Consider the following 13,844-nt stretch of genomic DNA (forward strand, 5'->3'; position numbering starts at 1 on the left):
ATGGCATATCATATCATACATACTAGGCTGCAGCCTTTTCTTGACTTATATGTGGTCTTCCCTCATCACTGAAGCTGTGAGCGATGGTTGTGCATAATCAACCTACGCACATTAAAGGTGCTACCACCAACAGCCAGAGTTTTAACACCTGCATCACTGGAGCACTCCATTTGAAAAATCATCAGAAATGCTAAAAAGGTTCACAAAGGAGGCTTTTCATTAACTGACTACAGAAGTACTGCTCCCACCTCAAGCAGTACCACTATGTTTTGAATATGGGTTGGCCTTTCACAGGAGTTAACTGTACAACATCTGGTGCAAGTGCACTGGGATGATAACGATGCACCCACAGCAAAATGGAAAAATATATTTTTTTAAATGAACATGCAAAACACCATCAATTGTACTACCTCACAGAAAGCTCAAAAAAGCTAAGAGTACGTTGTAGCTGTAAATGCATTAAAATTACAACAAATACAATCAAACCTTTAACATCACTAACATGGATACAAAAACGAAATGCCTGCATATAATGCCAACATATAAATGCCATTGGCAAATCTAATTTTGTAGGTGCATTTTAGTGAGAAAATACTTGCCAAACAATGATCATAAACGCCACCTTATAAGCAGTGTTTAATATAACTAACTCACACAGCAATGCAAATAAATCTTCAAGTATATAAATATTTATTAAGACTTACTTTCACATCAGCCACACTCCTGCCATGTGCACAGTGAGAGCTCTGGAATCAAAAGGACAAAACAGCAGAAAATGGTGGCTTTTATACTTTACAAAATGAATACCAAATAAACAGGTCAATATACCAATAAAACTACTACAATGAATGAAACATTTTCACTACAACCAATCACAAAAAGCTACACAAATAGAACAGTAATAACCACCAATAACAAACAATGAAACTCACAGAAATCTATTTTTCCCCATCCAGCCTCTTTCATAGCTGCGGCTATTCGACGCGGCTGCAGATCTTATCCGCAGCTACAAGTACATTTTTCTGCAAGCCCAAAACCAAACTAAATCTCCCTTCAAATGATATAAGAACACACCTGAGTAGATAAAATAACACACACAAATAAAATTCTCTAGTGTATCATCCACATAAAACTATGATTATTTCACAATTTATAGTTTATAGACGCAGCTTTAAATATAACTGTGCTTATGTGTACAACCAATAAATATAAAATATGCATTTCCACTCCTCCAAACAAATGTCCCTAACATGCCTACCAGCCCCCCTTAACTCCCCATGGTCCTCCTCCATGCCCCTGCTCTCTCCCAATCCCCCAAAATATTCAATGCATCTATGATGCTACTCCACCCAAAATGTTGTTTAGCCGTGACTACCACACGTACACAAATGCACGACGTGTGCGATGTCATCTTTGATCTCCTAGGTGTTAGTCTTAGCAGTGCACGGTGGTGGTGCGAGTTATGATTGATTAGCTTACTATAACTGGTGAATTTCTTGGGTTTTTCGGTTTTCCGTTTAACCATAACATCCCTTGAAGAAGGTTCTTTCACTGAATTTCATAGGTTTCTATTAGTGCAACTTAACCATAACGTCCCTTTAATGTTTTTTCACTGAATATGTGTGTATATATATATGTGTGTATATGTAAATAGAGGGAGAGTACATTAATTAGAATGATACTGAGGGAAGTCACCCAGTTTCTGTGGTGGCGGGGGGGAAAGCCCCTTACTCCGAGATTGCTGGGTGGTCTGAACCCATCATGGCCTGCAGAACAAGTCTGTCTGGGGCTAGGCACCCAGACCCATGCGGGAGAAAGGCAAGAAACCCTTGAGATTTGCAAACCATCCTTGGCTGGTGACAATGATTGCAGCAACCTGAAAATCCACCTGGGACAGAAAGGAAATAAATGATCTGTAATCTGGATGTTGTGCTACATATACAAGAAGTGATTGCTTTTGCCACAAACCATAATAGAAGCACCCTGGGCCCTTCAGTTTTCCAAGAACTGTGATTGACTTTTTGGGACTCTTTTGGGGTAATACAACCATGACCATACGCTGTTGTAGACTAGGGAGTTTGGACTCAATCATCCTCCCATTAGGTAAGGGGTTGAACATTCTCCAAACCAGATTGTCTTTTCCTTGAATCTCTGTACTGTTAGACTGAGATCTACCCCCGTTTTGTTAAAACCCCTCCATGGTAGACCTATAGGTCTTACTCCCACCTATGTGTGCTGTACAATAAACCACAGTTAAACCCTTATAATCTGTCAAGTCTTATGTTGATCCCTCTGCCCATGACACTTGCAATTTGAGTTTCGTAAATCAATACTTTGAGAGCCGAGATCAGAGGCAACTTCCATCTGGTATGTTGGATTTTGCTGTATCTCACTCCACCCAGAGCAATTACAGCAAGTCAAGGATAGTACATTTTGCATCGCATGTGTCTACAATTAATTTGAGACTGTTTCACTTTTTAGTTTTGAACAGCATATAAAATGCCCCCACAACATACAGTGCAAGGCATTAAAAGTTGTGATTATTTTCCATATGCTTTCTTACAAATGTACTAGCTGATGGTATGGTGCTGTTTGTTGATATCTCACAACCACATGTATTCCTGCAAAGTATAATTGTGTCTATCAAGAGTTTACAGTGTTTGTATCTAGGACTGTCACCTTTTCTCACTTTAATTCCCTGTTTTTTATACAGTCGACCCCTGTGGTGCTCTTAAAATAAGCAGTAAGTCATCAAACTAGTGAATAGTTAGTTTGCATTTAGTGTAGTTTTTATTAATGTAGTCTCTCTTCTAATGAATTGTGATATCTTGGTTATATTGCCAGTTGGTTGCATCGCCATTTATCATTAGAAGATTTTTAGTCTCATTAATTTCATGAATGTGTTCCAAAAAATGTTCGGAGTCTCATTGGATGTGTGAAAACATTGTGTTCATAGGTTATGGTCCTCAATGTGATGGCCTATGAAATCCTGCAATCTTTGGCACACAATAGCTTCAGGGTGGGTAAGAATATGTTAAAATAATGAAGAGCGAGTCATTAAAGAGAAAACAACAGATCTTAAAATGGAACGAAAATCTGGGTACCTGAAAGATTTGGGGAAAGAAAAAAGGAAAGCTTCTCACCCCTCAGTTCAACGTTGTTAAAAGGGGAGGCAAGGCACATGGTAGCCAAACTTGTAGGACCAGTGGTGAAAATAGCAAGCAAGTCTTTGAAATATTTTGCCATTGAGCAGCAGTTTTATTTCCGCGCTAGACATGATGCTGCATCACAAATACATTAAGGACATTGATTTAGGGCACTCATAGCAGGCAAACACTATTGGTAAATGTCTATAACCTAGAACATCTGTGCAGTTTGTAAATCTAGAAAAAACAGCACTACTTCCACTCATTTCTATTTGTGAGTATTTCAAGGACACAAGTGGTTGTTTTCAATTCTCTCTGAAATGTAGTAGATTAAGTACTAAGTTCGATATATAGTAATCCAATGTTTGGTGGCTGTTTATGGCTCTTCTACAACTCTCTGAAATCCTCACACAAAATTAGCAGCATACAATGACATTAAGCAAAAACATCAATCAATTATAAAGTCATAGATATATTTGCCATGAAAGATTCACAAGGACTTCTGCATAAGTATCAAGCATATTGAGTCATAGGTAGGAATTCATTGAAGCTATTAAAATTTGTGGAACTGGAACAACTTTTGTACAAAGTGTGATTTAAGATTCGCTGGAAAGGAGATGTCTATGGCCACAAAGCAAATCCCTCAAAGTCTGCAGTCATTGGTTTGTGGCATTAAAAAATTAAAACTATCAGATGGGAAACATTGAGAATTTGGGCCCTTTGTAGTGGTATATTATGAAATGTTGAAAGACTTTAAAAAGTAACTGATAACGTTTTGCAGATTAAATCCGTTAAACATGGTTGAGGGAAAGAGGAAGGGAGTGTCTGTCTAAGGTCACTTTTTGTACTACAGAAACAAAAAGACTTTTGTGCCCAATTATCATTATCCGCTATGGACTGAGTTTTTGTTAGAGAGCATCACTCAAATGAAGGAAAAGCCCACGTTCTGAATATGATTTGGAAGCAGTGAACACACCAAACTGCCAATGTATGTAACATACTATACGAGCCACTATACATTTAATTACCATACCAAAATGTTGTGAAGTGTACAATGTCATTTGCAAGCTTTCACTTTTCTGAGATACCGCTGGTAAGTACACAACACACGTTGCAGACTTTCTGTTGTGCATGTAAATGCACTCCTGGGTGATGGCAATTAGTAATGCTGAAACTGTCTTGATGTGTTTAAAGTTGCATTGCCCTAAAACACTCACAAATATAACGAATCAGATAGGGTGCTTTTGTACCCCCACAACATGTTGTTTTCTTTATTTGTTTTTGTTATTTACACTCGGGTAGATAAATGATAAAAATGTTTGCATGTGATTTTCATTATGGAATTTGGAAATATCCCTGGTCACACAGGAATCGCAACCTAGACGTGTTACAGATCAACTGCTTTGATTTTAAGAAGCACCTAGTTCAGATCATGACATTCATGTGAAAAGGAAAGAACTGTCAACAAATTTGGCAGTTTGTGAACTTTGTATAACGAGGAAAAAACATGCTTGATTTTCCATCTGTTAAAGCATGTTTTCTTTCTAGAGAAATTATGCACATTGAGTCATACCAAAGCGCCACATAGTCTTTGGCTCTTCGGATCATTCCATGTGCATTTCTCTGCCACTCCTCTCTGTAAAACTTTTGCATTAGTTTCTCATTGTACATTTTGGGATGAGCACATCGTGGGCAATTGGCAACAGGGTGAATGGTTGTTTAAAAAACTTTGCAGTATTATTTCATTTTTGCATTGCATTTGTGTGTGCTTACGTGAGGTAATTTGATCAATCGAAGAGTTTCACAGGTTCCGATAGTCTCATGAGGTCCCTAAATCTTAAGAAATCTTCAACCTGAGCTAAGGCGAGTGCAAGGCTTTCAAACAGCAAATCACAGGATGTCCTCATTCACCGTTACACATAACTGCCTATAAAAGAGTTGCAGAAGGTAACAGATGTATGCACTTACAAACTGCTCGCGTACTGTCTACCAATCAGTATGATCTACAATGAGGCATGATTACAGTCAGTATATTGTCAGCCAATTGAGAAAAGGCATGGCAACCCATTCACAGATTTTCACTAGCTAGACTTTGCTTATCATCTAGTATTTCATAGCCTAGGCTTTTAGATGGGGTGTTTAATCTGTGACTGAGCTCTGCCCTCTGTAAGAACTATTACTTTTACAAAGTCAGTCCTATGCAACTTTGTTTTTTTTTTCAAAGAAAATTATATCTTGGTGGCACTGCTGCGAAATCTAGGCCTTTACATTTTCCAGTTGTCAATTACTGCTTTTTAGGAGTACCTCAATAGTTTCACTAGGCAAGAAGTCATACATTTAGGCAATCATGGTTATGCCAGGTTCTGAATTATGAACCACTGTTTCTATAAAAGAGAAGGCAAATTACTCTTCATTCTTCCTCGACCACTCCAATAAGATGTTTTGCAAGTGAAGAATCAAGATGTTAATGGCAAGGGTCATCAATTATTACTTAGGCATATTGTAATTCTTGCCTGATCATAATTGCCAGGCTATTATTGAAGTCTATGTAAAAAGGACGAGTATACTTGTCCTTGGCACTTAAAGGGTTAAGGGTCTTTCAAACATTCACTATCATTGGTTTGCAGCACTACAATCTTGCTTGTGCAATGCATTGTCTTGACGTTTTCATTATTTGTTTTGTAATGGATGACATTTTGAAGATATTTACTGTGCCACAATCTTTCAGCCCCTAGGCAGTGTCGCATATGCGGTGGACTTGCAGTGTTTGAGTGCCGAGAATGCTATGACGATGCCGACATTTCAACAGGAAAAATCAAGCAATTCTGCAAGACCTGCAACACCCAGGTATTCTGTTTTTTATTGGGGGAAGTTGGGCTGAATTGGGACATGGTAATGGAAAACATGGCATACCATTTATTCACTTCATTTAATCTAATGGTATTATAACACCTGTTTAGTTATGTTAAAAAAATTAATTTCACGTGTCTACTGCTATGCATTAAATATCAATTTCTGCAAGTATGGACATTATTTGCAAAGATATTTTAAAAAAAACTCTCAGGGAAACCATGTTAAATATCGTGAATAAACTATGCACATCCTATGAAGTGCACTCATTCAGATAGTTATATGAACCAGTAGACTTAATGTCCAACTGTGGATGAAAATAAACTTACTGTATGAGTCTCTTTTGGTCTGCTGCATAAGAATGTGTATTTGTTATTTTACACTCAAAACAGTTATCTTTCAAAATATGTTGGTTGTAAATGGGCCATCCCACGTAAATAGACCCGCTATTGGTGATCTGAGCCACTCTGCCAGGAAATAGCATGAACAGTGTAGTAGCGAGAGCTGGTAATGACATTCAAACATCTGAAGTATGTTTTTTTAACTACTTTTATTTTCAAATACACATCTTTAAGTCTTGTCAGGAATCTGGATTCTCATGAACAAACATGTTTTCTTGAAAATGAATGTCCTAATAACAACTTGGAAACGTTACTCCTGTTTCCAGTGTAAACCTCTTTCTCTGCATAGCAAATATTACCCACGTGTGTATTAGGCAATGTTGGTTTCTTATATCTAATGTACTTTTCCTTGACTTAAGGCTTTGGAATGTTTATTTTAATTCTCATAATGCAGCGTTTCTCTGTGTTTTTGTTTTCTCATACATGTTGGGACTTTTTTTTACCAGAATGCAGCATTTCTTCATTTTAGTAACCTGTTCTGCATTCATTGGGTCCTTTCATCTTCACCTCTTTGAACACAATGTACTTTCTTGTTTACTTGCTCTTTTTGATTCATCAAAGGCTTTGGGCTATTCATTACACGGTTTGGTACTCCAATGATCAAAATGCAGCATTCTCCCATCTTGGTGCAATAGCCTTGCTATTGCAGGAATTGCAGACTACTGAGAAGGATCCTGGCAAGAGGCCCAGTGAAAGTAGACACATGCAGCCTATGTGTATTGTTTAATGGTACATGGACCATGTTTGTAATGTGACTTCTCTACAGAGAAATGTCAATTCTACCTATTGATTTAAATGTACAGTTAATAGAATATACAGCTAACATCCTTCAATCTGCTCTGTTTCAATTCGGAATCAGTAATCTGTCATCCTCCCTCAAGGGAAACTGACCTGGTTAGTGATTCCCCAATGTCCACTGGACATTGGTGATAAATATTGTTTCTTTGAGCGGGCATGAGAGGTTTTATCGTCGGCTGCGCTTCCTACTGCACACAGACTGCGAATGTGAGGTGAGGGTTTTTGGTAGCTCAAAGGTCATGCCTTCTCACTATAGAGTTAACTTAAACAATTTAACAAAGGCCCACACCCTCAGTTAAATATTTTCGTGAACATGCTGTGATGGGTCAGAAATTAGAGACTGACACAAAGTTGTAATGTTTTCAACATTAGACATTTGATTAAAATAAAAGGGCTTGGATAAAGGCCTTCCTATTCCTATCCAAATTTGAATTTCCCTGACTAAGAAATCAAAACTAGGGAACAATCTGTGTCTCGTCGTCCAACTTAAGCAAACTGTCCTTGTGTCCAAAACGTAACTGGTGTCACGCTAAAATAAAAAACAAAATGTGCAAGGTAAATGTCTCTGCCTTAAACTCAGAAAAATAAGTGCAAAAACGAAGTATATAAATCCAACCGAACAATCAATTTTTCCAGGGGAGGCTTCCCTTCCCCCCTGAACCATTTCAGGTAGAATATTGGAAAGATTCAGTTCACACAATAGTTCTTGAAGGGTGATAAAAATGTCTTTCGCACAACACTTCCTCAAAGATGAAAGGGTCTCTTCCAAACAAATGATGTATAAAGGATGGTAAAGGATCTCTTGGCAACTTAAGTAATGATGTTTTAGCACTTTCCTAGGGATGATGAAAACATAATCCTTCCCTAACAGTGGCTCCCCAAGAGTAGTGGAAATGTCTCTTATACAACACTTTCTTAAGAATAACAAAGAGTATCTTTTCAAAGCAATTAATTATTTTTGTAAGGATGTCGAAAAAGTGTCTCTCCAACTCAACAATTTATTGATGAGAATTTCCTGGTATAGACCACTGCCAGGAACTCGTCTTACAATGTCTTTTCTTCTTTCACACACCTTAGCTGTATTACCTGGTGTACACCCCTGCAAGGTATCCCCCCTCTCTGGGCAATATGCCATCAGTACTTTATAAGTTGTTTCAAGTGAGTCAGGGGCGAGGGGGCGGAGAACACTGAGTCTTTTCCCTTGGAGTCACTACTTTTTCCCCAATAGCCCCTCCCACATGATCCTCCCTCATAATACCACCCCCAAGGTCAGGATCAGGTAGCGACTGCCTTCCCCTGGCCATGTGGGAGCAGATCATCACCAGGCAATCGGTGATGACTCTGCAGGATTCATCACAGTGCCCACTTTATTCCCAGTCAGTCATGTGGCATTGGCTAGTGCGTTGCTGATGGGGAATCGAGACCGCTTATCTGGTCAACTCAGTTGGCAATGTAGGCTTGTGGGTGAGGAAACTGATTAAGGAAACAGCGTTGCACAGTTGAATACGGCCCCTGGGTAAGAGGAGGAAATAAGCTGACACAGGCGGTGTCCAGGTCAATCATGCAGAAGCACCACAAAGTTCTTAGACAGATCAGTGGCCTTCAGAGCCCAATCTTGGCCGGCTCCTGGGAGTAGACATAGCATAACACTGTGCAGTGAATGGTGGTCAGACCCCAGAACCTTGTTACGAGCGAACAGGGATTTGTACACAAGTAAGCTGGTTATCATATAGTTTTGTGGGCCCTAGTTTTTATTTTTTCCCCCATGGTAGTCTCAAGTGGTTTGTGCTATTTTTCTGTTAACGGGCTCTGACCTTCTCGGGGTTAAAAAATACATAAAGGATATTCCTTTTTTTTTTTACTGAGATCCCAGTGGAAGAAAAAGTGTACCTAAAGACACTGTTTGCTGACTTTTAGGAACCTGTAAAGTCAGGGGATTATCCCTGTGGTTTTGCCCCCATCATCTCAGCTGGAGGCTTTAACGTTGAGAGTGCTCAGAATGTTCTTGGGTTTAAGGATGGATGACAATGATGTGTCAGATCTGAAATCTGCCAAATAATTATCTGTAGGGTACGGCGTTTGCCAAATAATTATCTGTAGGGTATGCCACAGCTTTTTTCTCCGAGTTTTTTGTTGCCGATTTCTGGCCAAAAAAGCTCATCAGGAAATATGGGGTGGGCGGATGGGGGTTAAATGATATAAGCGGTAGGGGGGTGTGGGGAATAGGTAGTAATTTACTGGGAAGAGGTCGGTTGGGGGTGAACTTGCATGTCCACTCAAATAATTGGTTCCATTTGTTTCCTGCTTTTGTCAGAGCTGTGTTGTTCCGGTCTGCCTTTCAGTTTCCTCCTCTAGATGTTTTGACTACAACATCCATGCGTCCTTTACAGCATAGTCCATACTGAAGAGTCAAGAGGAGTTGTAGTCCAAAACATCTAGCGAGCCACGAGTTTCAGACCTGTAATCTAGACATGGCCACACCGCATTTTATTTTTTAAATCCACTTCTGCAATACTATTCATTATAATTATAATTGAATAGACAGGGCTGCCCAACTAGCCACAGTGGCAAATCAAGTTGGGGATTGATTGTGGATAGTTGGGGGGGCATATAGAAATGGCAGAAAGATAGTTACATTGACGTTGTTGCTAGGTAGGGTGGGTTTATAGTAAGTTCACTCCTGTTGCCTTTGTTGGGTAGTTCACTCATCTTGATGTAGGACCTTAATGTTGGCTTCCATATTAATTGAGACACTTACACTGCAAATTATTAATCACATGGTCTTCTCTATCACATTTTGGACATGGCAAAGGCCATATGAATCTAAAAAAAAAACAAAGGATTTCAGGAAAGGAGCCCAGTTGTTTGTTTCGTTTGTGTGGGCAACTCCAAGCTAACCAGCATAGAAGGCCACAGTGGCTCTATGGCTGGTCTCTACTATTGTGGAGGCATCCAAATTGAAAGGCAAAGCTCCCCTCAAGGTTATCATGCTCATCTTTTTAGCTGAAAGTCAGCTTTGAGTGGCGTTCAGTTGTAATCTTTTTTAGGAACCCTGCTGAGGCAACTCCTTCCCCGGGATCATTTTGAGCGGGACGGCTCCTTGGGTCTTGCTAAAATTACTGGGGACACGCCCCAGGCCATAAAGGCTGGTACTGACCCACGGGTCGAGGGCTCTACAAATGTATTAGCAGCCAGCTGAGGGCTATTTGGGGCCCTTTGGAGTAGCTACCGACCTACAGGTTGAGGTCTTTTTGGCGTCTGACACCAGGCAATTGCATAGGGGGGTGAGAGTTACCGGTGATAGTCACCGAGGTTACTGCAGTGTCTTCCTACTTCAGGTCCGAAGGTCCCCAAGCTCCTGTCCTCAGGCACAATCCCAAGTGTAGTCGGCGACCTTTGCCTCAGGGCGACCAACCCAGCACAGCCTATCCCGCTATGCCTTTGTCCTTGTGGGATCATCATCCATGGCAATTGCACTGGCTCAATAGGATGCATACTCTCCCCCAGTGAAGCACACTTGGACCGCTTCAACCTCGTCTTCTGCGACGGCTACACAAGAGGACATGATAAGTTCCAGACTATCATGAGATCAGGGACAATGGCAGAATATTTAAAGGGCTGGTAAGGGAGCTTCTGCCTCAACCAATAGCGCCTCCCGCTCCTTCCCCGCCAACAGCTCCACTTCCGCCACTGCTGCCTCTGTCCCCTGTAGGCACAAAGGCCCCGACTTTCAGCATCTAAGCGTGATCTCACCACCACAGCAGGCATCGCTGCCTTCGGCCGGGCCCCTATGGCAGTGCTGCCTCAGGCTACACCAACATGGTAGCCCCAAAGTCTGCAGCTCCCCCTGCAGAGACGTTCAAAGGAGGGGGCGACTGCCATTACTGGTACGAGCAATAAAAACACACAAGACATGGGTTCTAATACTGATACGGAAGGGGTCATCACTCGCTCCATCAGCATCGTTGTTCACTAAGCCTTAGGGCTCCAGTGTGTCAGAGTCTCTGGCCCTATTGAGCAAGGAAGACAAGCTTCTTGGGAAGGTGGTCTCCTGAAATGCCTCTCTTCACCTGAGACAAGCCAATGCTGATGCTCTGCTAGCAGCAGGTAATCAAAAACACTGGAGAGCTCTGGCAGATTGTCTGCCTTATTTGCCAGTAGACAGGCAGCAGGCCTTCAAGTTAGGTCTGGCGGAGGCTAAGATTGTGGCTCAGGATCTTCTAAAGCCATACTAATACAGCTAGTCGTGGGATGGTTGTGGGTGCGGATATGCAAAGGGTCACCTAGATGCGTGCTACCAACCAAATGTACGCAGGAGGTACAGTATCTCATCATTACCCCTAAACCCCCTTTGACATCCAAGATCTGTTCCACTCCTCCTCAGACAAGCAACTCAATAAGCACAGAACTTCCACCCATACAGCCAAATCCCTGATAGTCCTCACCGAAACTAGCCAACAGCCCTTTCATCAGTCCTCCTTCACCAGAGACTCCAGGTAGAATCCTTTGGCGGATTTCGGGGCTAGCAGGAAAGAAAGCCAAGGAACAGGGACCGTTCCTCCAGTTGTCACAGAAGGAAGCAGTCAAGACCCTCCTCTAAAGGGTTCTTGGCTACCGACTCAGGCACTGCACCCGCTGATCAGATAAAACAATGATGAGCAGGATAGGGTCCATGGCACGCCTGTTGGCTGCAGGCTGTCGTTGCATCTGAGCAGTTGGTTGAGCATCTCGTAGGATCCCTGGTTTCAATCAGTAGTCTGTCTTCCGCCTCTTCCCCCCTGTCTCCCCTACTTTGATACAAATGGGATCCGCTCTCCTTTTACAGGAGATCTTCAAACTGCACAACATGCAGGCAATAGAACATGGTCCCCCCTACTAGAGAGGTCTAGGTTTTTTTCAAAAATCTTCTCGACTCTCAAGAAGTACCAGGCTGGCCTGCGGACGATCCTGGATCGCTCTTCCTTCAACCTCCATCTGCTCAACAAGCGTTTCAACATGATTACACCAACACAGAATCTTGGCTCAGTACAATAACGATTGGTTCTGCACTGTTGACCTAAAGGACGCCTACCTACATGTACCTATATGGGAAACACACATGAAATTCCTCCGTTTTTCCATTGGCAGGCACCACTTCTAATACCGGGCCCTGCCGTTGTGGGCTCAATGCAGCGCCAAGAGTATTCACCAAACTAATGAGCGCTCTGGCCAGTGCATTACGGATCAGGGGGATCCACGTATACCCCTACCTGGACAACTGGTTTGTCTGGGTTTCTTCCAGCCAGGAGGCTTCGGATGCTACCAACATCCTGGTGTTTAGCTTTTTCATTCTGGGGTTTTCAATCAACTTCAGCAAGTCCTTGCTGATCCACACCTAGAAATTTAGAGATGAGACACTTGTAACTCCATCTCAGCAGCTCATGGTCGCAGGCCACAGAGAAGCAGTTGCAACACATTGCCATACCAGCATCTCTGGGTCAGGACCTATGGTGGTGGCAGACCAGATAAATCTGTTACAGAGAGTCCCCTTTAAGGAGCCTGCGGCTAATGTCTTAACAGACTCATCCCTCAGTGGGTGGAGAGCCACCATAGAGGTTCTCAAAGCCCATGGACTTTGGTCCAAACGGGAGACGACACGACACAACACATACATTTATTTATTTAATTTATTTATAGGTTTATATTGCGCCGAAAGCCCACAGGCATCAGGGCGAGGCATGAAGACAAAGGGCATATATAAAACGAGACAGTAAAATCTGCCTAAGGGACAGGACGGTAGCTAGGTCAGCGCCCTCACTTAAATAAGTGTGTTTTTAGGGGGTTTCTAAATGTTATGTAATTCGATTCGTGTCTGAGCTGTATTGGTAGTCTGTTCCATTTTTGTGCTGCAATCACCAGGAAAGCCCTACCCCAGGCCATTAGATAGTTTGTGGGGCGGGCATGTGATCTTACCCAGTGCCTCAGACCCTAGTGGCCGCCTGGGTACATGCTGTGTGATCCATTCTTTAAGGTAGGCCGGGTCCTGCCCAGAAAGGCATCTATGAACTACAGTCATGGTCATAAAATGTATCCTGTCCTCTACAGTCAGCCAATGGAGAGACACTCTGTCAGCAGTAATGTGTTCTCTTCGGTTTTTCTTTTAACTATTCTGGCTGCGTTGTTTGCGCCGAACAGTAGTGTGTTGCCATAATGGAGCTGGGATAATATTGTGGCCCTCGCAATAGTTGCACAGTTTTCATCACTCAGGTAGGGTTGGATGGCTTTGACGAGACGTAGGTTGTACAGGCAGTTTTTGTTTAAGTACATAACCTGAGCTTCGGTACCCATGGAAGCTTCTAAAAATAGCCCCAGTTTTTTCACTTTCCCTGCCACAGGGATAGGGGAGTCTCTGATGTTGAAGGACTTATATTCAGAGTTTAGCTTGGCTCGGGTTTGGTGGGAGCCAAAGATCATCATCTCTGTTTTGTTTCCATTTAAACACATCCAATTTCTATCCATCCAAGCTTCGATGATGTTGTATAGTGCCGCCACCCTGGTGCTATCACTAGTGTAGCAGCCACTCGGCTCCACCACCAGCTGGGTGTCATCTGCATAGTTTGTAAAATAAGCTCCGATGTTATCGAGCACTATGCAGAGACACCTAAGGTAA

The 13,844-nt window shown here is 42.0% G+C and overlaps 1 protein-coding gene across 9 annotated transcripts in view; it reads left to right on the forward strand.

Annotated features, from left to right (window-relative positions):
- Positions 1 to 13,844, forward strand: part of CYLD (CYLD lysine 63 deubiquitinase) — a 1,796,774-nt gene that overhangs the window by 1,655,346 nt on the left and 127,584 nt on the right. For all 9 annotated transcript variants that reach the window (XM_069639469.1, XM_069639490.1, XM_069639472.1 and 6 more), the window contains one exon: positions 5,875 to 5,993. In XM_069639469.1, the coding sequence (XP_069495570.1) occupies positions 5,875 to 5,993 (119 nt within the window). The remainder of the gene's footprint in view (positions 1 to 5,874; positions 5,994 to 13,844) is intronic.

The sequence above is a fragment of the Ambystoma mexicanum genome, chromosome 1q, assembly GCF_040938575.1.
Source record: "Ambystoma mexicanum isolate Mex_15411 chromosome 1q, UKY_AmexF1_1, whole genome shotgun sequence".
In the NCBI taxonomy this organism is placed as follows: domain Eukaryota; kingdom Metazoa; phylum Chordata; class Amphibia; order Caudata; family Ambystomatidae; genus Ambystoma; species Ambystoma mexicanum.